We start from the raw sequence: 25,653 nt of genomic DNA on the forward strand, positions 1-25,653 counted from the left end.
TTGTAGATGATGCCTTCTTGGAGTCTAGCCTGGCCCCAGACACTTTACCTCCGACTCCCAGGAAACCTGACAGGTATTACAGAGTACCTGACTCTCACAAGTTCCTTTTTAAGAATCCTACTGTGGACCCAGAGACCATTTCCCAGGGACCTAAAGGCATTAAGGCTACTACTGCCAAAAACCCTACCCGCTCTGATAGAAATTTCAAGGCCTTGGACAGATGGGGAAAGAAGGTACATACATCTGCTACTTTGGCCATTAAGGCCTTAAACTGCCAGTTTCATATGTTAAAGTATCAGCAACATATTATGGGACTACTTAAACAGAAAATGGTGTTGATTCCTGACAGTGCTGAAAATAAAGAATTACAAGATTTAATGCATTCTGCTGAACAAGTTGGCAAACATACTTTGCAATGTGGTTTTGACTCTCTAGAAGCATCTTGCAGGGCTGCTGTCACTGGGTCTGTTCTTAGAAGGCATGCTTGGCTTAAGGAGCAAAATTTGCCAGATCATGTTAAAGCTAAATTATTGGATGCTCCCTTAAACCAAGACCGCCTGTTTGGCAACAAAGCAGAAGTTCTTAAAAAGATGGAGGAAAAAGCTAAATCTATGCAAACTGTTAAAGATTTCCTGCAAGTACAGCCTCCCAGATTCAGTAGGCATTGGCCTTCTAAGAAGTGGTCCTTTCCTGCCTCTACCAGGCCCTCTCAGTCCAAACCCAGGAACAGAAGACCACCTAGGCTAACAGTCTCAAGGTATTCACAGGCCTAAGCAGTGGAGGGCTTCCACTTTCAAAGCTGGAAGTAGTAAGACACCCCCCTATGGAAAATTGTCACAATGACTTAACATTAAACCTCCCAAGTCCTGCTCAGCTGCATGCTCCCTTAGGGGGAAAGATCGGACTGCATGCAAAAAACTGGGAACTCATTACCCAGGACAAATGGGTTTTAAATATAGTTTCCCAAGGGTACAGATTCCATTTCCACACCTTACCAACCCCAAACGGTTGGCGAGATCTACCCCCAAATCAGTGGGCAGAGGCTCAACAGCAGGTTCTCTCTCTTCTAAGTATCAGGACTATTCATCCTGTCCCAGCAGAAGAAAGGGGACAAGGTTTTTACTTGAGACTTTTCGTGGTACCCAGAAAAGTCAGCTTCTGGTGTCCTATCCTGGACCTCTCGTTCTAAACACCATTTTGGTGATCCCAAAATTCAAAATGCTAACACTTCATCATCTGCTTCCTATGCTAGGCACAGATGCCTGGTTGGCAACCTTGGACTTAAAGGAAGCTTACCTACACATTCCAATAAGGGAATCTTGCAGGAAATACCTACGCTTCAGAGCAGGCTACATCAGTTCTCTGCACTTCCCTTTGGCTTATCTGCTGCACCCAGGGTATTCAGAAAGTGCCTAGCTCCAGTCATTGCATTTTGCAGGCAAAGAAATATTCAAATATACCCATACCTGGACTATTGTCTAATTCAGGCAGAAAGCCAGGATATTCTACTAAATCATCTGGCATTTGTAAAGAATCTTCTAACCTCACTGGGGTACACCATAAACGAAAATAAATTGTGTCTAGTACCCTGCCAACAAATTGTATTCCTGAGAGCAAGCTTGAACACAACTTCCCAGATGGCTTACCTCACGCCAGAGAAACAAGTTTATTTGACAGCCTACTTCAAACTACTGGCCACAAAAAAAAATCAGCTATCTGCAAGGAAAATCCTGCAAGCCCTGGGGTTCATTCCATATGCAAATGGTATCTAAAAGGCCTATGGTGTCAACATTCTCAGGACCTGGAATCAATTATTCCTATCATTCCTTGTATAAAGACAGAGTTCCTTTGGTGGGCAGAGGCCTGCTACCACAGCAAGCGACTGCCATTCATTCTACCCCCTGCCACCCAAACCTTAACAACAGATGCATCAGACTATGCATGGGGGGCTCACTTGGCAGGGCAGTGCATTCAGGGCAAATGGAACCCAAGTCAAATGCACCTGCATGTCAGTCAAAAAGAAATGTTAGCTGTACAGAATTCACTGACAGCCTTCAAGGACCACATTCTTCCAGGACAATTATTGGTAAAGACAGACAACACCACTGTTATGTGGTACATAAACAAGCAGGGGGGAACCCACTCATATCCCCTCTGCAGACTAGCCATGGCTCTATGGAACACAGCCTTGAGGTAGCAAGTGCACCTACAAGCTCAATTCCTGCCAGGCAAGCTAAATTCACTGGCAGATGACCTAAGCAGAAATCTCATGGACCCACATGAGTGGAAACTGGAAACAAAGATATTCAGCATTTTGAGAAACAAGCGGGGGAACCCAGAGATAGACCTGTTTGCCTCCCCTCAGAACTACCAATTGGAGAAATTCTGCACAAGGACTTCCCACAGTCAAGCTTGGAAAGTGGATGCCTTGTCCTTTACCTGGAAAAGCCTCTCAGTCTATGCCTTTCCCCCCCTCTGCCTCTCCTTTCGAAAGTTCTACTAAAGATCAAACAAGACAAACCAAGCACAATACTGATTGCACCAGACTGGCCATGCCAACACTGGTGCCCTCTCTTGCGCAGTATGTCACTGCTGGATCTATGGCACCTGCCTCAGACCCCTTCCCTGCTGTCCCAGCAGGAGGGCCAGATTCTGCACCTCCCAGCTTCAAACCCTGAACCTTGCAGCTTGGCTAATTCCCTGAGCTCTCCAATAACATCCCTCAGTAAGCAGGTGCTAGATGTCATCCTGGAGGCAAGGAGGCCTAGTACTAGAAAATCCTATGCAGACAAGTGGAAAAGATACTGTTCCTGGAGCCAGACTCAAGGGATGGGCACAACAGTGCCCAGCTTACCTCATATTCTTCAATACTTGACAGAGATGCTCCACAGGGGCCTTTCCTTCTCATCAATTAAAATTCATGCCTCAGCCATTTCAGCAGATTGGAATACTGAGCCACCCTCTTCTCTCACCACCTGCTGAAACAATTCCTCAGAGAGGCCAAAAATTTAAGACCACCGAGGATAGTCCCTACTCCAGCCTGGGTCCTTAACTTTGTATTGGAAAAGCTCACTCTACCTCCTCTTGAGCCAGCTGCAACTGCAGAGTTGAAATTCCTTTCTTGGAAAACTGCTTTCCTTCTAGCCATCACTTCTGCAAGAACAGTGTCTGAACTACAGGCCCTCATGGCAGTGGAGCCCTTCATCACCTTCCATGCTGACAGGGTATCCCTCAGGACCAATCCTTTTATGCCCAAGGTGGTATCCAGTGTGGCCCTTAATCAGTCCATTTGTTTGCCTACCTTTTTTCCTAATTCACAGAACAAAGGAGAACGAATACTGCACTGTTTGGATGTGCACAGACAACTAAGATTTTATTTGGACAGGACTAAGCCTCTCAGAAAAACTGAACAGCTGCTAGTTGCCTTTGCTGCACGGGCAGTGGGGAAGGCCATTTCAAAGCAAACCATTTCTAAGTGGATAGGCCATTGTATTCTTTTCTGCTATACACAACATATAAACCCTGCCCCACAGGGGATCAGATCACATTCCACCAGGGCTGCATCTACCTCTACAGCCTTTCTCAGAGGTGTCCCTACCAGGGACATCCTAGAAGCTGCTAACTGGAGCTCTGTACATACCTTCACCAAGCATTACCACATGCCTATTTTTTCTAAATCCAGAGCTGGTTTTGCCACTGCAGTCTTGCAGGGCTTAATAGCTGGTACTAATGCTCTCTAACTTCCTCCTCCCTTCCTTAGCTTTGGGAATCTACCCAAATGCAGTGACTGCAACAGTGAAACATGAAGAACATAGTACAGTTGTGTACACTTAACATAAATGTAGTTGTTCAACTGTATTCACTGTTGCAGTCCTGGTTACCCTCTCTCCAGCCCACTGACTTTTCTTGGCTATACCTTGCTTATTGATTAGTGTATTTCAGCTTTCTGGTGTATTTGCTTTTTGTTGGAGATGTAACCTTACATATAATTACTTCCCATTATGGGGGGCACCTGACATCTGGGGCAAGAAAAACGGATGTAATGGCGTCGGCTGCATGCTTTATACCCTTGACGACCTGACGTCATGGAAGAAAAGAAAGCATCTGATGCAGGACCCAAGACTTTGATAATCAGGCCAGCTGAGGGCTACCTGCAGGCAGATAACCCAAATGTAATGACTGCAACAGTGAATATACTCGAACATCTACATTTATGGTAAGTGTACACAACTGTACTTTTTTAGTTTTAATTTAAGCCTTCTAAAATATTCCTTAGAGTTCTATTCACATTTGTTCATGTTTTATTGTTGATCATTCATCAATTCCAAAATATTTATACACTCTCTCTTGCTCAAGTTATTTTATATCATATTCTTGTCCCAAATTGATATTTTCCTGGTGCTGCAGTTTTTCTGCTTTAAAGGTTGCTTTTGCACATTTATCAAAACCAAATGACATTCTTACTTCTGAAAAAGTTTTAACCACTTGCAAGTCTGCATTCAGTTCCTCATCTGCTGAACTGTGCAGTTTTAAATCATCTACAAAAAGATGAGAAGCCTTTACACTTTGTTTTTTGGGAGCCAAATTATAGCCATGGCCTAATCTGTTAAGTAGACAACTTAATGGGTTAAGGGCAAGACAAAAGAGCAGGGGTGAAAAGAGTCACCTTGGAACATCCCCGTTTAAATTTTTAGCCCTGGAATACTTTGTCCTTTATCATGGCTTAACTGCAGAGTGCTCTGTCACTGTTTCATAGTCGCTGTAATGTAATCGATCAGTGCATCTTGTACATTTTTAAGCATTCTTTTGTCCATGAATGTGGAATAATGTCAATTGCTTTTTTGTAGTCTGTCTGTACCATACTTAGATTCTTCCCCTTTTTACAGTTCTCCATTATAAACATCAAATGATCCTTTGTTCTGTATGACTTTCTTTTATTACTCTTTTGTTCTACTGCCATGATTGAGTTTTCTTCTTAATGACCATAACCTCTGTTGGCATCAAATCCAATTTATAGTTCATATATTGACGGAAGGCAAGTTATTGGTCCAGAGTTTTTAGGATAGCTTGCAGGTTTGCTGTTAAGTAGGAGTATTGTTTTGCCTGGTGTTATTTCAGGGTGTACATATAAATAGTTCTTACTCATGGCCAGATCTTCATGTAAAGATGTTAATACTTTTAACCAGAAGTTGGCCACTGCATCTGGGCCTGGGTTTTTTTTTTTTTTAATTTCTCCAAATCCTTTGAGTTTCTAAAACCATGATGGGAATGGGCCCTTCCTAAGTCAAACTATTGATGTTCATTGTGTTTCACTGCTGCAGTCATTACACTTGGGTTATCCTGCTGTCAGGTGGTCCCGCAGTCGGCCAGAGTTCCAAAGTCTTGGTCCGGCGTCGGTTGCTGTCACCCCCTCCCTGATGTCAGTGCATCAGGGGTATATAAGAAGCAGCTGACGCCATTTTCTTCAGTCTTTCTTGCCACGAGGTGCCTGAAGCAAAAGCAGTTCGCAAGTGCCGGTCGGTCGACTCCTGAGATATCAAATTCGATTTTCAGAACTGAAGTCTTCAATAAAGCTAAGTACCCCATTGGGGAAACTTTTTCTTACCACACATTTAATGACAGCATCAGTATTTTTAAGTATTTATATGCACAGTAGCACTTTTGACAGAGGATTAAAGAGTAGAAATATACTAATGGGTTAAATTCAGTTTGGACAACCTAATTATTTATATTCACTGTTACATCAACAGGTTTAAGGAATGATTGATTTGTTTGTTGTAATTTGTCAATTATTGAATAATTACTGCAGTAGTAGAATGGTATAAAAATGTGAGGCACTGTTTATTAATCATTCTGATGAAGTCTGCTTAGGGCAGATGAAAGCGCTCAATTTGGTGGATTTTAAGCTACATTAAAGACTATCTGTTTGTTTGAATGGAGCTTCGTATTTGTTCTTGGAAACTTTTTCTTGCCTCAGACCAATGTCAGTAAAAGTTAATAATTGTATTTCTTGTGGGAAGCAAATACCTCATAAGGATTTTCATTCTTACTGTACTCCATGCCTAGGCCCAGATCATGACGTCACTAGTTGCTGGTTTTGTGCTAGATTTAACAAACGACTATTAAATGTCGGTTTGATTTTGCTCACCATTACTTTGGCCGAAGGTTTAATTATACCATGCCGTCAGAACAACCGCTGACCGGAATTCACAAAAAATGCAAAGATGAGGATAAGGACAGGCATCCAAGGCCCAAAACTGACGACTAAGCCTCTTCTAGGCCAATCGCCGGTTCTCAGCCCCTGACACCCGCTACCTCAGAGCCGCAGGCCGCGACCGACTCCCACGTCGAGTGGCCTAGGCCTCTGGATACTCAAGGTGTTGGGCCTATGGAGACTAACTCTTCAGATGGGTCCAGAGTCGCTGAGCAGGCATCGGCGTCTGAGGGTGTTTTCAGACCTTCACAACTTTCCATTGCATCTACAGCCAAGTCTAAAACTACATTAAAGACAAAGAAGCAAGTACAGCATTCACCTGGACAGGCCTCCATGCCTAAAAAACAGATGCTCAAAATGGCCGAAGACTTAATTACTCTGATCAGGGGTTCCCATCACCCTCCTGATAAAAGGCCTAGGCAGGATACAGACTACGAATCCTCTGACCAGGTTTCAATATATTCTGATTCCTCTTCAGACCAGGGATATTCTTTACCCCCTATGAGGATTCTGATGCTGAAGAATCAATTTCTTCAGCCTCTCCTCCTGAGGATTACTCTTTTGGGGAAACTTTACATACCATGAGGGAGCATTTCCATTTGGAGGGCCAGGACTACTCAGAATCTTCTTTTAATGCCTCAGCACAGGCTCCTTGCTATTCCGCCAGTATTGGATATTGTGGACGATGTGTTCTCTGAATCCAGTTTAAATCCAGATTCTTTACCCCCTGCTCCAGTCAAGCCAGACAGGTACTACAGAGTCACTGACTCTCTCAAATTTCTTTATAAAAACCCTGCTACTGACCCAGTAAACTATTTCCCAGGGTCCCAAAGGGGTAAAGGCCTCCATGGCTAAAAATCCCGTTCCCTCGGACAGGGATTCTAGAGCATTAGACAGATGGGGGAAGAAAGTTTACACCTCTGCAACTTTAGCAGTGAGGGCTTTAAACTGCCAGTTTCACATGCTTAAATATCAACAATATTTACTGTCTCAGTTAAAACAGAAAATGAGTACAAGTGCAGAACAACCTGATCTTAAGGAAATGCAGGATTTATTGCATGCAGCTGAACAAGTGGGAAAGCATACTTTGCAATGTGGTTTTGATTCATTAGAAGCTTCTTGTAGAGCAGCAGTTACAGGATCTGTGATTTGAAGGCATGCTTGGTTAAAGGAATAAAGCTTACCAGATCATGTTAAGGCAAAATTATTGGATGCTCCTTTACAGCAAGATATTTTATTTGGTGTTAAGGCAAAAGAGGTATTAAAGAAAATGGAGGATAAGGCAAAATCTATGCAAACAGTGAAGGATTTCTTATAGGTACAGCCACCACAATTTAGCAGGAATTGGCCTACTAAAAATTGGTCCTTTCCAGTGTCAGACGGGCCACAAAGAGGCAGATACAGACGCCCAAGAGGCAGATCTCAGCCCCAAGGCTTTTACAGACCATGACAGTGGGGTACTTCACCCCAAAAGGAGGTGAGGACAAGTCACAACCTTACAGGAAACAGTCCCAATGACTTCCCCCTTCCAATGCCAAACTCTTCCCTTTTGGCAGCTCCCTTAGGGGGGAAACTAGCACTTTTTTTCACAAAACTGGCAAGCAATCACCCAAGACAAATGGGTGCTGAATATTGTGTCTCAAGGTTACAGGTTCCACTTTCACACACTACCAAGGCTAAAAGGAATGCCAGACCTGCCACAAAATCAATGGGCAGAGGCACAAAAACAAATTACAGCCCTCATGGACATGAGAGCTATTCAAAAAGTACCACAGCAGGAACAAGGACAAGTATTTTACTCAAGACTCTTCCTGGTACCCAGAAAGGACAAAGCCTGGAGACCCATACTAGACATTTCCACTCTAAATACATATCTGGATGTTCCAAAATTCAAAATGTTGACACTACAGCAGCTCCTTCCCATGTTGGGCAAGAAAGCTTGGCTTGTTACTTTGGACTTCAAAGAGGCATACCTGCATGTCCCTATCAGACAAAATTGCAGAAGATACCTCAGATTCATAGATGGTTCAATGCACTACCAATTCTCTGCACTGCCCTTTGGCTTATCTATTGTGCCCATAGTCTTCACCAAGTGCCTGGCACCAGTAATTGCATTTTGCAGACAAAAAGGAATTCAAATATATCCATACCTGGACGACTGCCTGATTCAAGCGGAGACCAAGGACATTCTTCTAAAGCGTCTGGCGTTTGTAAAAAAGTTAAGTTGCCTAGGGTACACAGTAAATGAAAAGAAGTCAAAACTAGTGGCCTCACAAGAGATAATATTCCTGGGCGCCAGCTTAAATACAATGGCCCAGATGGCTTATCTCACGCCAGACAAACAAGGACAACTGACTCAGTATTTTCAATTGATGGCAACAAAGTCCCAACTTCCTGCAAGAAAAATTCTGCAGGCCTTGGGATTCATGGCATCCTGCATATTACTAATTCCATATGCCAAACTGCATATGAGGAAATTACAATGGTACCTAAAACGTGTTTGGATACAACACGCTCACAGCTTGGAAACAGTAATACCACTAATTCCCTGCCTACAACAGGAGTTTCGATGGTGGGCACAGGCATGTCACCTCAACAAGGGTCAGCCTTTCACTCTTCCCACAGCCAGGCAGACTTTAACAACAGATGCTTCAGATTACGCCTGGGGAGCACACATGGCAGGAAAATGCATTCAGGGCAAATGGACCACAGACCAAAGGCATCTTCACATCAATCAAAAGAGATGTTGGCTGTACAAAATGCCCTAACAGCTTTCAAGGACCTTCTACATCCAGGACAATTATTATTAGACAGACAACACCACAGTAATGTGGTACATAAACAGGCAAGGGGGCACTCACTCTTACCCCCTATGCAGACAAGCCATGACCTTGTGGAACACCGCTCTAACTTATCAAGTTCATCTGCAAGCACAATTCCTGCCAGGAAAGAAAAATACTCTGGCAGACGACTTAAGCAGAAACATCATGGATCCTCACGAGTGAAAATTAAATCCACAAGTTTTCAGCATGATAATGCAAAAATGGGGGTACCCGGACATAGATCTCTTTGCCTCCCCACTGAATTGCCAATTACAAAAATTCTGCACAAGGACTTATCACACACAAGCATGGAAAGTGGATGTTCTTTAGTTCAGCTGGAAAAGCCTAAACATTTATGCCTTCCCACCTCTGCCTCTCCTTTCAAAGGTACTCCTAAAAGCCAAACAAGAAAAACCACAGATGATTCTGATTGCTCCAGACTGGCCACACCAGCATTGGTACCCAATCTTAAAGAACTTAGCTCAAGGCCCACCTTGGATTTTGCCTCAATTGCCACACCTTCTGACTCAGCAAAACAATCAGATCCTGCACAGTCAACTCAAAACCTTATCCCTGGCTACATGGCAGATTCGTTAGCCAAACAGACAACACCTCTCTCTAAAGCTGTTATGGATGTCATTTTGGAGGCCAGGAGGCCTAGCACCAGGAAATCTTATTCAGAAAAGTGGAAGAGATTCTGTGCCTGGAACCAGGCTCAAAGCCTTGACCCTCTTGTCCTTAACATTCCTCAGATACTACAATACTTAACTGAGATGCTGGACAAAGGACTATCCTTCTCATCCATTAAGATCCACGTTTCTGCCATCTCGGCTCATTACAACATAGATCCTCTTATTTTCTCTCATCCATTGCTAAAGCAGTACTTCAGAGGGGCTAAAAACATAAGACTGTCCCGGAGAGCACCAACACCTACTTGGGACCTCAATTTTGTCTTGGAAAAACTCACCTTACCTCCTTTTGAGCCAGCCAATTCAACAGAATTAAAATCTATATCATGGAAAACTGCTCTGCTACTGGCAATAACCTCAGCACGAAGAGTCTCAGAACTTCAGGCACTAATGGCAGTGGAGCCTTTCATTATTTTCCACCAAGACAGGGTTTCCTTAAGAACAAACCCTTCATTTATGCCTAAGGTGGTATCCAGAGTGGCTCTTAACCAAACTATTCACTTGCCAACATTTTATCCAAATCCTCAGAATAAAGGGGGGAGAATTCTACATTCCTTGGACATACACAGGCAACTACGCTTCTACTTGGACAAAACAAAAGCTTTCAGAAAAACTGAACAATTGTTTGTATCTTATGCTGCAAGATCACAGGGAAAGGCTTTTTCAAAGCAGACCATTTCAAAGTGGATAGGACACTGTATGCAGTTCTGCTACACACAGCATGGGAAATCTGTACCATCTAACATTAGACCACATTCCACCAGGGCAACTGCAACTTCTATTGCCTACCTTAGAAGATTACCTACCAAAGACATTTTGGAAGCTGCAACTTGGAGTTCAGTGCACACCTTTACCAAGCATTATCACTTGCCTCTTTACTCTAGATCCAGAGCTGGCTTCACCACTGCAGTGCTGCAGGGCCTCATAGCCACACCAAATCCTCTCTAGAACCAGCCACCCTGTCTCAGCTTTGGGATTCAACCCAAGTGTAATGACTGCAGCAGTGAAACACGATGAACATAGTACAGTTTTGTACCTACCATAAATGTAGATGTTCAAGTGTCTTCACAGCTGCAGTCCTGGTTACCCACCCGCCATCCCCTCTTTCTTAGCTGGGGCTTATCTATAACTTTCTACACTATACTACCTATGTGGTGTATTTGCTGGTTACTGAAGGTTTTGTTTTTACCTTATTGTATGTTTTGTAAGCAATATGTATTGCCTATCTTTTTGGGGGCACCTGACATCTGGGGCAAGAAAACCTGAAGAAAATGGCGTCGGCTGCTGCTTATATACCCCTGACGCACTGACGTCAGGGAGGAGGCGACAGCAACTGACGCCGGACCAAGACTTTGGAACTCTGGCCGACTGTGGGACCACCTGATGGCAGGATAACCCAAGTGTAATGACTGCAGCAGTGAAGACACTCGAACATCTACATTTATGGTAGGTACAAAACTGTACTTTTCAATCTTTGATGTCAGGCAGAAGAGCTCTTAGCAGCACCCGCAATGTGCCCAATAGTGACACATCCTGCAATTTGTATGGAGTTACATGCATCGGTAATGTATCTAAATACGATTATAGATTATTTTTTATAAGATCCGTTGCTCCTACTGCTATTGCAGCTGTCTAGATATCTTTCTTCCACATTGCTCACATTTCTGCCTTCAAATCCTGATATTTTATGACTTTATGTTTCTCTGTACGCAAGACACTGTAGTCACTGGGTGTAGCAATTTCAATAATCAGTGCTACTTTTGTCTTCTTTTCATGGACCAGCAAATCTGTTTTTTTCACATCTGTCTTTTGAACTATTGGTAATGGGTGATCCCATGTGATATACACTTCATAATTTTCTATGATGCTTTGTGGCTCATGTTTCCAGTATTTTTCAGCTACTTCAGTATTATAATGTTCACACAATCCCCAGTGAAACTGTCTTGCTACATTATTATGCCTTTCAGTATACAGTCTTTCTGCCATTAACATGTCATAGCCAGCAACAAGGTGTGCAACTGTTTCCAATTTTGTTTTACAAAATCTGCATTTGTCTGTTTTTCCCATATATTCAATGGACTTTGTAAACCAACGTGTACGTTGTCCATTATTTTGGGCTGCCAAGGATCTGCATCCAAAGTCCGGTCTTTCCTTGTTTCTTGAGCTTCCCTCTATTTTATCATCATCCCCTTCTACTTTGAGTTATAGGTTTTTGCTTGTGCTATGTATAGGAACCTTAGCTGTGTAGCTATGAAATATCCCCTCAAATCACATAATCCCAAACTGCCTTGTTCTTTTGGAAGAATCAGCTTATCCTACTTGACTGTTGCCACCCCCTGCCAGATAAAATACTTCAGCTCTTTATTAATTGCTATCAACAACTTCTCCTCTGGTTGATAAAAATATGCCTGACTTGTGTATAAAACTAAAGGGACTAAAAACATTTTAACTGCTTGTATTGTGCTATCCATATCAATATATCAGAGCTTCCAATTTCTCAGTTTTTATATTAGCTTTTGTTTAGTCTCTCTCAACATATCCTTAGCTGCCATACTAGAATTTTTTTAATCCATACTTCTAAGTACTTCATTTTATCATATCTCCATAGGTATGGATATTGCTGAACCAGTTTGTGTGTGAGTACATAATTTCTAGCTGTTGCCTTTGTTTTAGCTTCATTAATGTTGTATCCCAAAAAGATCTGAAATTACCTCAAAATGTTCCACAACAATAAAATGTCCTTTTCTGGTTTTATCAGATGTAAGATAATATCATCTGCAAATAGAATCAGCTTTTCTTGATTACAATACAAATTATGTCCTTGAATTTCTGATCCACTTATTTTCTTTGCCACTGGTTCTAAATGTAATGCAAATAACAAAGGGGAAAGAGGAATCCCCTGCCTTGTTCCTTTGCTCAAACAGAAATTATTAAAGAAGATCCCACCCACTTTAATTTTCGCCTCCGATCCATTGTAAATCCTCGTAATCAAGCTTATATTTTATCAGGGAATGCAGATGCTTCCATTGCTCTGCTCATAAACTCCCAGCTTACTCTGTCACATGTTTTCTCCACATAAAGACCCGCAACCAGTAGTGGTATTTTCTTATATTCAGCTTCCCTATGGATCATCAGTGTTCTGTTAATGTTTGACCCCTCTCTCCAAAACTTAATTTTCAAGTTCTTTGTATAACAAGCTGAGCTCTTATTGGGAGATGGGATCATTTGCTGTATCTAAAAACTCTGTATTTGAACTGTGATTTATATGCATTGATGAAGAGTTTATTCCTGATAGCTCTGTTATTTGTATTTGTATTAAAATAAGTGAGTTTTTTTTTACTTCTGGTGTTGAGATGCAATATTAATGCTCATCATTTCCTTTTCCCAGGTATTCTGCTAAATAATTGTCCTGAAAACCTTTTTTTATCAAATTCACGTTCATTTCTTTCCAAACCTGTCTCCTGTAGCATAACTATTTGCAGTCTACATTTTTTAATGTAGTTACTACGCTTTCTGTTTTGTACATATTTGTGAGACCATTCACATTTAAACATAGCATAGAAAATGTCATTATGTTAAAAAGTTTTTATTCCCACATTTTATGTGTAACAGTAGAACTGTAGAATCTTATTTGATATATTTTCTACTCTCACCAATCTATAACTGACATTGTCTTTTTACCTGGAATGTTTAACTTCTTGTTATATTACTATGCTCAGCATACATTATGTAACCTGTTTTGTGTAGTATGCTAGATGTACTGTGACTGACATTGTCTTTTTACCTATGTTCTATATCTTCTTTTACCTGGAGTGTTTAATTTCTTGTTATATTACTATGCTCAACATACATGATGTAACATGTTTTGTGTATAATTCTGGCTGTACTGTATTTGTATAACTTGATGCCGGAACTTTTCTCCCCAGGCCTCCGCTGAAAATGGACCTGGTCCAGTCAGAATTTTCTGGTTAACAAATGTAAAATAAATAAATAAATAAACAGCTTTTTATTAAATATCTAGTTCAAGCTTTTGTGTTACATGGTAGGTTGACATTTTATGCAGTTCTTTCTTGTCATACACATTTAGTCCTATGTCATATCATACAAAACCCTTTGTTTTACTGTTTTACTGAACACCCTCAAAAAAAAAATGTAATACTAACACACAAAGCTATGTACATCTTCAAATGTTGAAGTTTTGTCCTCCTAATAAGAACAATTGCCCCCAGACTGACAGCCACATATACCGACTTGGGTTAACCTAAAAGGAAGGTTATCCTTGCTAAGGTGCATGGTACAGCCTGCACTGCTGCCAAGTACTGGCTGATCTTCTCTTATCTTTATTGTTCTCCCAGACGGAGAAAACACTTAAATGCTTACAGAAAATATTATCTCATAGCAGTTGAAAGAAAGAAGTATTCTATTTTTATTGATCTGTATCAGATTGTTTCCATGGAGACATGAGAACCAGATACAGAGTTGCTTCTACAAGCATTTATTGCTAGAGGAAAGCTTTATTATATTCAATGTTCTTTTTTATTTGCTTTCTCTTAAAACTTATTACTAATGCCAGTCACTCCCTTATGCAAGAATGAAAAAGCACATAATTATTTCATGTATCACGCTCTCTTTTTTACATTGCATTGCCTACATTTCTTAAAACTGCACAAGAAGAATAAGAAAAGAACGAAAAATCAAGGGTACCTGTTTACTGTAGTATCCTCATTACACTTGAAAGATAACTGCAAAACCTTTACTTTTAGCATGCAGGTTATATCATGCATTATAAAAATACTACTGTTAAGAACAATATTTTGTTTCACTTAGTTAACACTCTTCCTCCTCTTCCCCTCTTCTAAGTTTTCCAAACACTAATGACATGAAGTAGGGCATATGCTTTATAGTCCCCTACAAGTTCAACAAAGCCAAAAAAGTCCAATAGTTCCAGGTTTTCTTGTTCTGCCATGTTTCTCAAATATACTTAATGCTTTGTAGCCCCACATTTATTTGTCAGTTTCCAAGTTACTGGTTTTATTCCTGTTTATGTCCGTCTCCCAAATCCAGTCTCTGCTTCATTTCCAATGTACTGTGTTGGTTCTTCTATTCAACTCATGCTTTTTCTGTCTCTCAAGCATTTTCTGTTGAAACATTTGAAAAGGTTTCACTGGCACAGTTCCTCTGTGGTCTTTAGTACCAGAAGAATAAGAAGCAGAATCTCCTGTTTCACAGCACAGTTTTTGTTTTGTTTTTCCTCCTTAGCATTTTCTGCATCAAAAATGATTTTTGTCCCTCCAGGAAAGAATATTCTGAAGAGAACTGGGTGCAGCATTTGTAATCTCATGGCTGTTTATTGACATTCCCTGATTAGTGGAATAAATGTACTCCTTTTTTGCCTGGTGTACAGAGAGTAATCATTTTCTAGAAACCCTCTACTGTCGCCCACTTGAAGTACTTTGTCCTACTGCCACTGTTTTATCAGAATCAACTCCTTCTGCTGATAGGATTGCATCTTTGCTATTAAAGGTTTAGGTTACTTTCTCATGGCTAGGTTTGAAGCATGCACGCAATGTGTTCCTTCAGTTAACAGCTCCTGCTGTGGAATACCAATCCAGCTGTTTATTTCTGCTTTCATAAAATTAATACAATCTGTTCCTTACAGCTTTTCTGGTACAGCTGAAAATCTCAGGTTTTCCCTATATGCTGTGTCCTGTAATGCTATTATTTTTGAAACATCTCTTCTTGAGCAATCTCATATTGAGCCAGCCTTTTCTTCATTTTGACTACTTAGTTTTAATCAACACATCTGAATGTCTGCTTAAAGCTTCTTCCATTTTTCCAGACTTATTTGAGTTGATATATTTTGTCAGTGTTTCACTTATTTTTATCAGCTCTGAATACATTTGACTTATTTTTTTTTAACTTTAGGTTACTGAAGCCATGTCTTACACCAAAGCTGGAGCTTGCACTGCTTTTTTGCTGAACAGCTGCAGAATTCTTCCCAGTCATTGTTTTTTATCACCTTTTGTGATCAGTTTTCTTTAAGGTTTTCTGAATTTCTTCTTTGGTGGCATCCAGGCAATACACTTACTAGTGAGTTAGTGAAATTTACCCAAAAGTAACAGTTTACTGGCTCTGTCTTCTGAGTTTCTGTTTTTGCACTGGGAGAGTTGAAATTAAGCTTTTATTCAATGTACAACCATCTAGGAAGACATGATCTGCCCCATTTTGTCTCAGATCTGTCAGTCCTGTCTTTTCATGTGCTGTTTGTTTCCACTCTTGACTACTGCCAGCAACCTTTTATCTTCTTTCTTTGCAGTTCTCACTTCCTTTGTTGTACTTCACTTGCCTCCTTCAGTTTCCCATCCTGTGCATTCTTCCTATCTTATGTGTTAATCAGTAGTTTCATCATCCTGTTCAATCACGTTAGCTTTCTTTTTTTACCTCTTCCTCAAACCCCTGCTCAGAGGTTTATCACATTCCTAACTCATAGCTTGTTTACCTCCTCAGTTAGTTCCCAGTCCTCTAAATTATGCCTGGCTTCTCTCTTCCAGTTCATCATAATGCGCTCCCTTAAAATTCCACATCACCATCTGTCCTTATGTTCTCACCCTTCCACCCACCTTTGAACAAGTCAATGGCATAATCAGTTGACCAATGGGGGACCTTTACCTGAGCATTCTTGACCCTCTTCATCTGTACAGCAAATCTAGAATTCTGTCTTTTCTGTTGCAGTGCTGCACAACTGACTGAAACCATCAAAGTTCTAAATCTCGGTCAACTCCCAGCTGTTGTCTTCCTTGGAACATGGAATCTCACAGTCTACTCCTAACTGATTCAGATTCCCTATGACTGTACCCTTTCTCACCATCCCACTCTTGTATTCTTCTCCTCACTTTGCCATTCTGCACCCTTGACTTCTCTGAGTTTGACACATTGTAATGTTCTATAAACATTCACCCTTATTCTGAGCTGACCTCTAGAGCACTTACTCTCCCCATTCTCTTGCAGTGTTTATGGGGTGTTGGTCTTTCTCCTGAGTGATGTCACATTTGATGTCCTTTATGTAGCTTGATGCTCCATCTGCAGTCATCACATCTTTCTTTACCTTCCTGCTCATATTGGTAAAGTCTGATGAATGTTGGATCATTTGTTTAACTGGGAAAGCAAACAAAATGCTCTGGTACAAAGGTTTAGCAAGTAGGACTGGTGCCGTCATAGATTTCTGTGTGTGGACATCGTCCATCTGTGGAAGAAAGCCCGTATTCATATCAGCACCACTATGGCTGCATTGCTGTTTGAGTAATGCAGAGTCATAAATACTGCCAGTAGTTTAGCCATGCAGCCTACCTAGTATTTGGCTTCAGGACTGATATCACATACCAGAATGGCATCTATGGTGCTGTAAACATGACTTGTCAGTATACATTATTTGGAAATAACATGCTGTGTTTACTGCCTCTTGGTAGATGACTTGTTTAGCAGCTTGTATGTAGACTGCTGTGATATTTTTTGGAAAGATCCAACTAATTACATTACTGTTTGATTGTGAATGTTTTCGCTTAACTGTTAACTTTTATTGCTTTTGCATGTGGTGTAGGAGGTCGTAGTCATTGGTGCCCCTGGATCTTACTTATGGACTGGCACAGTTAAAGTGTTGAATGTAACTGGAGCAGGCAGCAAGTGGTTCAGCTTGAAAGAAAGTGCCGCTGGCACCAACCAGTTCAGCTACCTAGGTAAGTGACTTTATTGAGCAGCTGATCTATTTTATTTTATTTTGTTTTATTTATTTTGGCAAAGTCACCTTATTAAATAAAGCAGAGAAAGAAATGCCATATATGACTATTCCATGGTAGAGGAGACATAACTGGCATTACAGTTCATGAAACTGCTGCTTTCTGGCTGAAAATATAGTTACTTATATGAGTGACTATTGTACACCAATGTTCTTTACTGAGGTATCTATTTCAGGAAATAAAGGGAAAATAGTTGCATTCTTTCTGTCTCGTTTTTCCCCTCAGAATGCCCTAAAGTTCCCTTTTAGGCTAAGCTCTTTCACTTGCTTCTTAGATACATGAGGATTTTATCCCTGTATTTTTATGTCCAATATTGTGACAAGAAAAGATAAATAAATAAACACTAAATGTTAATCCTTTACCCTCCATCCTTTGCACCCTTCCCTAACCTATCATCTGTTTCTTTTCCCTCCTTTCCAGCACTTTTTGAGCCTCTAGTAATACATCTGACTTCTACTTTACCTGCTTCTCCTTGGTAAATCTCTTGAGTATACTTTCCTCCTGTACCTTATCAAGTACCCATCATCCTAGTCATCTTAACCCACACATCATCTCTTTCTGTCCTTATGTATACTCCTATCTTCAGCTGTTATACTTTTTCCCTCTGTCTTACAACTTTTTTTTTCTTAAAACTTGTACATCAAAACTACAAAATATTATGTCCATGTTTATTTTGTATGTTCTACTAATGTATAATTTTAGCTGAGAATTTTAGTCTGAACTCTAGACAAACTACTGTAAATTGTTATCCATTTACATTATATAAATTGTGTTATGTCTACAAATGTCTTTGTACAGATTCACTTCAGAAGCTCGAAAGCCCAAAATCTTGAATTTCAAATGACTGAGACCAAAATCTTGAAAGTTCAAAAGACTGAAAACTCAAAATACTGAACTCAAAATACTAAAAACACAAAGGATAACAACACTTACTGTATTCCAGCAGAAGTAGATATAGAAACAAATACAAGACAAAGCACATTACTTTTCTTCAACTGTAAGCAGGGGGGCAAGCCTCCCTGTACCCCCAAACACACCCTGCTACTTAAATATATCAACTCCCAAGATCGCACTTCACTACACTAACATGAGTTATGTTGTAGTATAGCGACTTAGAAGGGAACATGACTAAGGTTACAACAGGCAGTCATGACGCATGTAATGACATGTTTCCCATTTTGTTCTGTGGAGTGCGATCTCGGAGTTGATATATTTAAGTAGCAGGGGGTGTGGGGGTACAGTCCCCAGTGTATACTTGGAGAAGTGGAAAATGGTTTATCTTTTATTTGTTTCTGTATGTAGTTGTGCTGGAATATAGTAAGTGTTGGTATCCTGTGTGTTTTCAGTATTCTGAGATTCAGTATTTTGAGTTTTCAGTCTTTTGAACTTTCAATATTTTGGTCTCAGTATTTTGAAATTCAAGTAATCTCCGTGGTTATCCCTGAAGTCTCAAAACAACCCACTAAACAAGTGTAGTGGGTCCAAAAACAAAACAATGTAAGAAACTTCTCTGTGTGGAAGATTTTCAGTCCATATATCTCCACTTAATCACTGTATATTAATCAGATCAGACAATAGTAGTAGAAGTAACTAACTTAAACTCATCTCAAGTAAAAACAAACAAAAAAAATTAATAATAAAAAATATATAATTGTACAGCATTACTAAGTTTTTGAAAGTAATCCATGCAAGGCAGGCAGTCTGTTTCCAGTCGAAAATCCTTTATTACACAGTGCAATGAATGTGATGTAGGATTTCATGTCATCTGTCAGAAATCCGCTCTGGATGTAAAAATAATGCAATAGCTAAACACCTTTCTCTTCATAAAAGACACACAGGTTTTAAGTTCCAGATCCTGGATCGCATAGACATGGGTGATCTTGAAGGAGACATCCGGAATATTCTGGAGAAACATGAACTCGTGGCAATTTTAAATCAGTTGTAATTTGTGTATATTTTGTTTCCATCATCATACATACATTTTTTCTTATTTTTTTCTGGTTCTTTTTTCCACTTTATTCAAAATGATGTGTAATAACAATACTAACTAATTATACAATTATATATATTTTTATAGATTTTTTTTTTAATTTTTTTAGGGTTCTTGTACTCAGACCTGAAGAAGTCTAGAAGGATGAAAGCGATCTTTGTTAACAATAGGTTATGAAAATAGAAATTGATTTTTACATGCAAAATGTATATGTATATATCTATATATATTTTTTGATTGCCAAATGAACTAAGGTTGATATGTTTCCAGTCATGTAGTATATTGTCTTGGATAAAATCACAGACTTAATAACCTACTTAATAATCTGGTTAAGTAAGAGGTACCACATCATTATAAATTTTATTTCAAGTACATAAGGGTTATAATATTATTATGACAGCTACTAAGTAGGACAGGACCAGCTCAAATGTCACACTGATGGGGGATGGGATGTGAACTTAACATGTGTACCAATAACACTTTGTTTTACAGCACAATAAACCACTCCCATGCCAAATATATATATATATATATATATATATATATATATATATATATATATATATATATATATATATATATATATAGGTGGGAAAATGGCACAATGGTTAAGGTGTTTACCTTACAAACACAAGGTGCAGGGTTTGATTCTCACATGGGGTAATTGGCTAGGCTTGAAATAGTTAGCCTAGTACTAATCTATGAACCTATATATATACATATTTAGAAAGCTTGTGAGGAAGTTATTACTCTATTTTTGTTTACTTGGATCGCTTGTCTGTGTACTTAATAAAGGATTTTCAACTGGAAACAGACTGCCTGCCTGCCTTGCTTAGATTACTTTTGAATACTTAGTAATGCTGTACAATTATATATTTTTTATTATTATTTTTTGTTTTGTTTTGACTTAAGATGAGTGAGTCTAAGTTCGCTACTTCTACTACTATTGTCTGATCTGATTAATATACAGTGATTAACTAAAGATATAAAGACTGAAAATCTTCCACACAGAGAAGTTTCTTACACTGTTTAGTATTTTGAAGTTTAAGATTTTGGGCTTTCAGGCTTCTGAAGTGAATCCCTTTTTATATATATATATATATATATATATATATATATATATATATATATATATATATAAACTTTTAAATGTCTAAGTGTTTTTGGAACTTTAAATTTTATATGTAACTTTAAAATCTGTATTTGTTTGTTGTGTTTCTCCTCAGGCCTCTGCTGAAAATGGGCTCCTGACCCAGTCCGACTTTCCCTTTCACCAGATGTCAATAAATAAGTAATCACATCTGGTTTCAAAATATCACTGTAAAAATAAGGCTGTGATATGTAACATTTAGGTTATCAGAAAAACAGATTTTTATAGATATACCAATATTTTACAAATATGAAATACATTTAGATTTTGGTGATGCACGTTTAATTTTATGTAGCACTGTCACCCAATTGTTAGAAATGCATTAGAACATTTTTTAAACATTCTTTATGAATATTTGGTTTCAGTGTTATGTAGATAAGCCACCTTCATGTTGTACTTATGCATGACCTGTAGATTGGGATAACCCTGCTGGGCATAGTGAGTTCACTTGGGAGACTTGGGAAGAAAAGGCAACATAGTCACATTAAAATCAAAAGCATAGAATAGTATAGTACACAGCCTAGCAACAAAAGTGGCACAGTAGTATACGTCATGCACAGGAAACACATAGTACACATCATGAACAGAAAACATATAATACACAGCAAACAATTAGTGTACATTATGCAACAAGCAGATAGCGTACAGCACACAGCAAAGATATAGTACACATCACACATTGGAAATACATAGTATACATCTCACAGTATCACTTCTAAATGTTGAAGCCCATATTATCGAGTCTTAAAATTTTGAGATGAAAATAAAGAAACACTGGAATCCCGAATGTTGGATTTCACACATAGTAAGTAAGTACTTGGCCAACTGGAACCCATGCTGAGGCCAACATGCCCTGTTCTCCACTGTAGTGCGATCCTGGAGTTGGTCTATTTAGTTTGGGGGGGTCTGAGGGGCATAAACCCCCACCTAGATAAGTTTTACTTAGCTCACCATGAATTTCGGTGTAATTTGGCCAAATGTTTACTTACCATGTGTGAAATCCAACATTTGGGATTCCGATATTTCGTTATTTTCATCTCAAGATTTTTAAGAGTCAGTAATATGGGCTTCGAAATTTAGAAGTGAATCCACATCACAGCAAACGCATGGTATATGTCACATACAGCAAACGCACAATATATGTCAAACATAGGAAACACATTTTATACATCCCACACAGCAAACACATAGTATACATCCCACATAGGAAACAGATAGTAAACAGCACACACAGCAAAAACATAGTATACATCACACACAGAAAACACACAATATACATCATGTACAGAAAACTCATAGTATACATCATGCATAGCAAATGCATAGCATACATCACACTTAAATAGTGTATATTATGCATAGCAAATACATAGTTTACTCTGCCTATAGCAAACACACAATATACAACATTCAGAGCAATCATATAGTGTACATCACATACAGCACACACACAGTATGCATCACGCACAGCAAACACATAGTGTACATCACACAATGCAAAGACATAATATACATCACACATAATGCATAGTATACATCACCCACAGCAAAGACTTTTTAGAGATCACAAACAGGAAACAGTACAAATCAAACATACAAAACCCACAGCAAAGACATAGTATACATACAAACACTTAGCATACATCACACACAGCAAACACAAAAAGCATAGTAAACGTAACACACAGCAGAGACATCGTATACATCACCCACAGCAAACACATAGTATAGATCACAAATAGTAAGCACATAGTACAAATCAAACATAGGAAACACACAGCAAACACATAGCATACATCACATATAGTAGTCACATAGCATACATCACACACAGCAAAGATATAGTATACATCACACAAAAACATAGTAAACATCACAAACAGCAAAACATAGTAAACATCACACACAGCAGAAACATAGTATGCATCACTTACAGCAAAGACATCATATACATCACACACAGCAAACACAAAAACATAGTATACATCACACACATCAAACATAGAGTTTAAATCACAGATAGCAAACACATACTATACATCAAACATAGGAAACACATAGCACACATCATACACAGCAAAGGCATAATGTACATTGCACAAAGCAAACAAATAGTAAACATCATGAACAGCAAACCCATAGTATACATCACACAGCAAACATATAGTATACATCACACATATCAAACATACAGTATACATAACACATAGCAAACACATAGTGTACTGAGCTTAACACCCATAAAACTGTCCAGCATCCATATTCTCCAGCACTAAAAATCATTCTACACAACTGTGTACCCAGTTGAGCACAGTTGATCATTGTGATCCAGTGACCAAAAACACCTGTGTATCTACAAACTTAGCAAATCTGCTCTGCATTGTCTATACTTACACAAGGTTGCTAAGGCCTGGAACTCCTTACTTGTATCCATCAGGTCTATACCCTCCTTCCCATCTTTCAAAACCACTCAAAGACTTCCTAACTAAAATATGGCTCTGTTTTTACTCAAAAGTAGGATAAATTATATCCATTAATGTGAACAAGTACCTTTTCTTTCCTTATACCTCCTTATTCTCCCTTCTTCACTTACTTCCTTACTGCTATCTTTTTCTTTTCTGACTTTCTGTCTAAATATATCATAAAATTGTTTTTCCCTCACTTCATATTTCATTCCCTATTTGTATTGGATAACTTACCTTTAATTTCTTTACAAACGGTCTAAATTTTTTTTTAAAATATGAAATAATTGTCATATACTATATATAAGTTGTTAACCAATGTTTTTATATTATGTCTAATCTGTTATAATTATTTAAACTGACAATATGTTTGCTTTATTTTTGAAGATTGTAAAATTATTGTTCTTAAAATGTTTTGTAATAATTTGGAGCTTTTCACCCCAGGCCTCTATCCAGTCAGACTTTTCCAGTAATCAAATGTCAATATTTAAATAAATAAACATCACACAAAGCAAAGATATAGTGTACATCACACACAGCAAACGCATAGTATATATCACACACAGCAAACACACAGTATACATCACACACCAAAAAAGACATAATATATATCATGCACTGCAAACATACAGTATACATCAGACACCCCAAAGACATAGTATAGATCACACATAGGAAACACAGTGCATATCAAACATAACAAACTCATATTATACATCACACATAGCAAATACATAGTATGCAGCACACATACAAAACACACAGTATGCATCACACACAGCAAACACATAGTAATAATCACACTCACAGCTAAGACGTAGAATAGATCACATACAGCTAAGATAATGTGTATATCACACATAGCAAACACACAGTGTACATCACATATTGGAAACAGTGTATGCATATATATATATATATATATATATATATATATATATATATATATAAATAAAATCACACACTGCAAACACAAAGACGTAGTGTACACAGACAGCCAACATAGTCAACATCATACACAGCAAACAAATGGTGTACATCACAAAAAGGAAAGTCATAGTATACATCACACACAGCAAAACCATAGTATACACCACACATAGTAAAGACATAGTATGCATCACACACAGCAAACACATAGTATACATGACACAGAACAAAGACACAGTATACATCACAGACATAGTATATATCACAAACAGCAAACAATTTGTATACATCACACACAGCAAAGACATGTTGTACATAATGCAGAGCAAAGACATAATATGCATCAGACAGAACACGTAGCATACATGACACACAGTAAAGACATGGTACACATCACAGAAAGCAAAGACAGTTTAATCACATACATCAAACACATAGTATACATGAATCATAGGAAACACATAGTATACATCATGCACAGCAAACACATATTATATCTCCCACACAGGAAACCATAGTATACATCACACATAGCAAAAACATAGTATACATCGTACACAGCAAACACGTTGTGTACATTATGGACAGCAAATGCATGGTATATCTCACACACAGGAAACACATGGTACATCTCACACACACAGGAAACACACAGTATACATCACACAGAGCAGACATGGTATTCATTACACACAGCAGACGTGGTATAAATTGCACACAAAACACATAATATACATCAAACATAGGAAGTACATAGTATACATCATGCACAGCAAACACATAGTGTATCTTATGCACAGAAAACACACAGTATACATCACACATAGCAAACTCATACAATACATCACACGCAGCAAAAACAGGAAACACACAGAATGCATCAAGCATAGGAAAATATAGTATACATCACACACAGCAAACACGCAGTGTACATTACACACCATGAGTACATACTATATATCAGACATAACACATAGTATACATCACACATCACAAAGACATTTTATTGTATTTATTTTTTATTTAACATTTGTTAACCTGGAAAGTCCGACTTGGAAAGAAGCCAATTTTCAGTGGCGGCCCTAGGATAAACGCTCCAGACACAGTCTTTGAACGTGGGTGGAAACCGGAACACCCAGAGGAAACACACACAAACGGACACGGAGAGTCCACACAGAAGGCACTCTAGCCAAGAATCGAACCGGAGAACATCCTGCTGTCAGACGACAACGCTACAGGTGTACCACTGAACCATCCAAATATATAGTATTTAACATGCACTGAAAATACATAGTATACATCACATACAGCAAACACATATATCACACACAGCAGAGACATAGTATGCATCACACAGCAGAGACGTAGTATACATTACACACAGCAAATCACAGTATACATCACACACAGCAAACACAAAGACATAGTATTGATCACACACAGGAAGCACACAGTGTGCATCACACACAGCAGACATATAGGTGTACCCCAGACAGTGGAAATACACGGTATGCACAGCAAACACATCATGCACAGGAAACACATAGTATAGATCACAGAGAGCAAAGATATAGTGTACATCAGACACAGCAGACACACAGTA

At 38.9% G+C, this 25,653-nt stretch overlaps 1 protein-coding gene across 3 annotated transcripts in view; it reads left to right on the forward strand.

Annotated features, from left to right (window-relative positions):
- ITGA9 (integrin subunit alpha 9) overlaps nt 1-25,653 on the forward strand; it is a 5,160,704-nt gene that overhangs the window by 795,254 nt on the left and 4,339,797 nt on the right. For all 3 annotated transcript variants that reach the window (XM_044065011.1, XM_044065010.1, XM_044065009.1), the window contains exon 6: nt 17,323-17,458. In XM_044065011.1, coding sequence (XP_043920946.1) covers nt 17,323-17,458 — 136 coding nt within the window. The remainder of the gene's footprint in view (nt 1-17,322; nt 17,459-25,653) is intronic.

The sequence above is a fragment of the Protopterus annectens genome, chromosome 3.part0 (assembly GCF_019279795.1).
Source record: "Protopterus annectens isolate FY-2018-M chromosome 3.part0, PAN1.0, whole genome shotgun sequence".
NCBI classification, from domain to species: Eukaryota; Metazoa; Chordata; order Ceratodontiformes; family Protopteridae; genus Protopterus; species Protopterus annectens.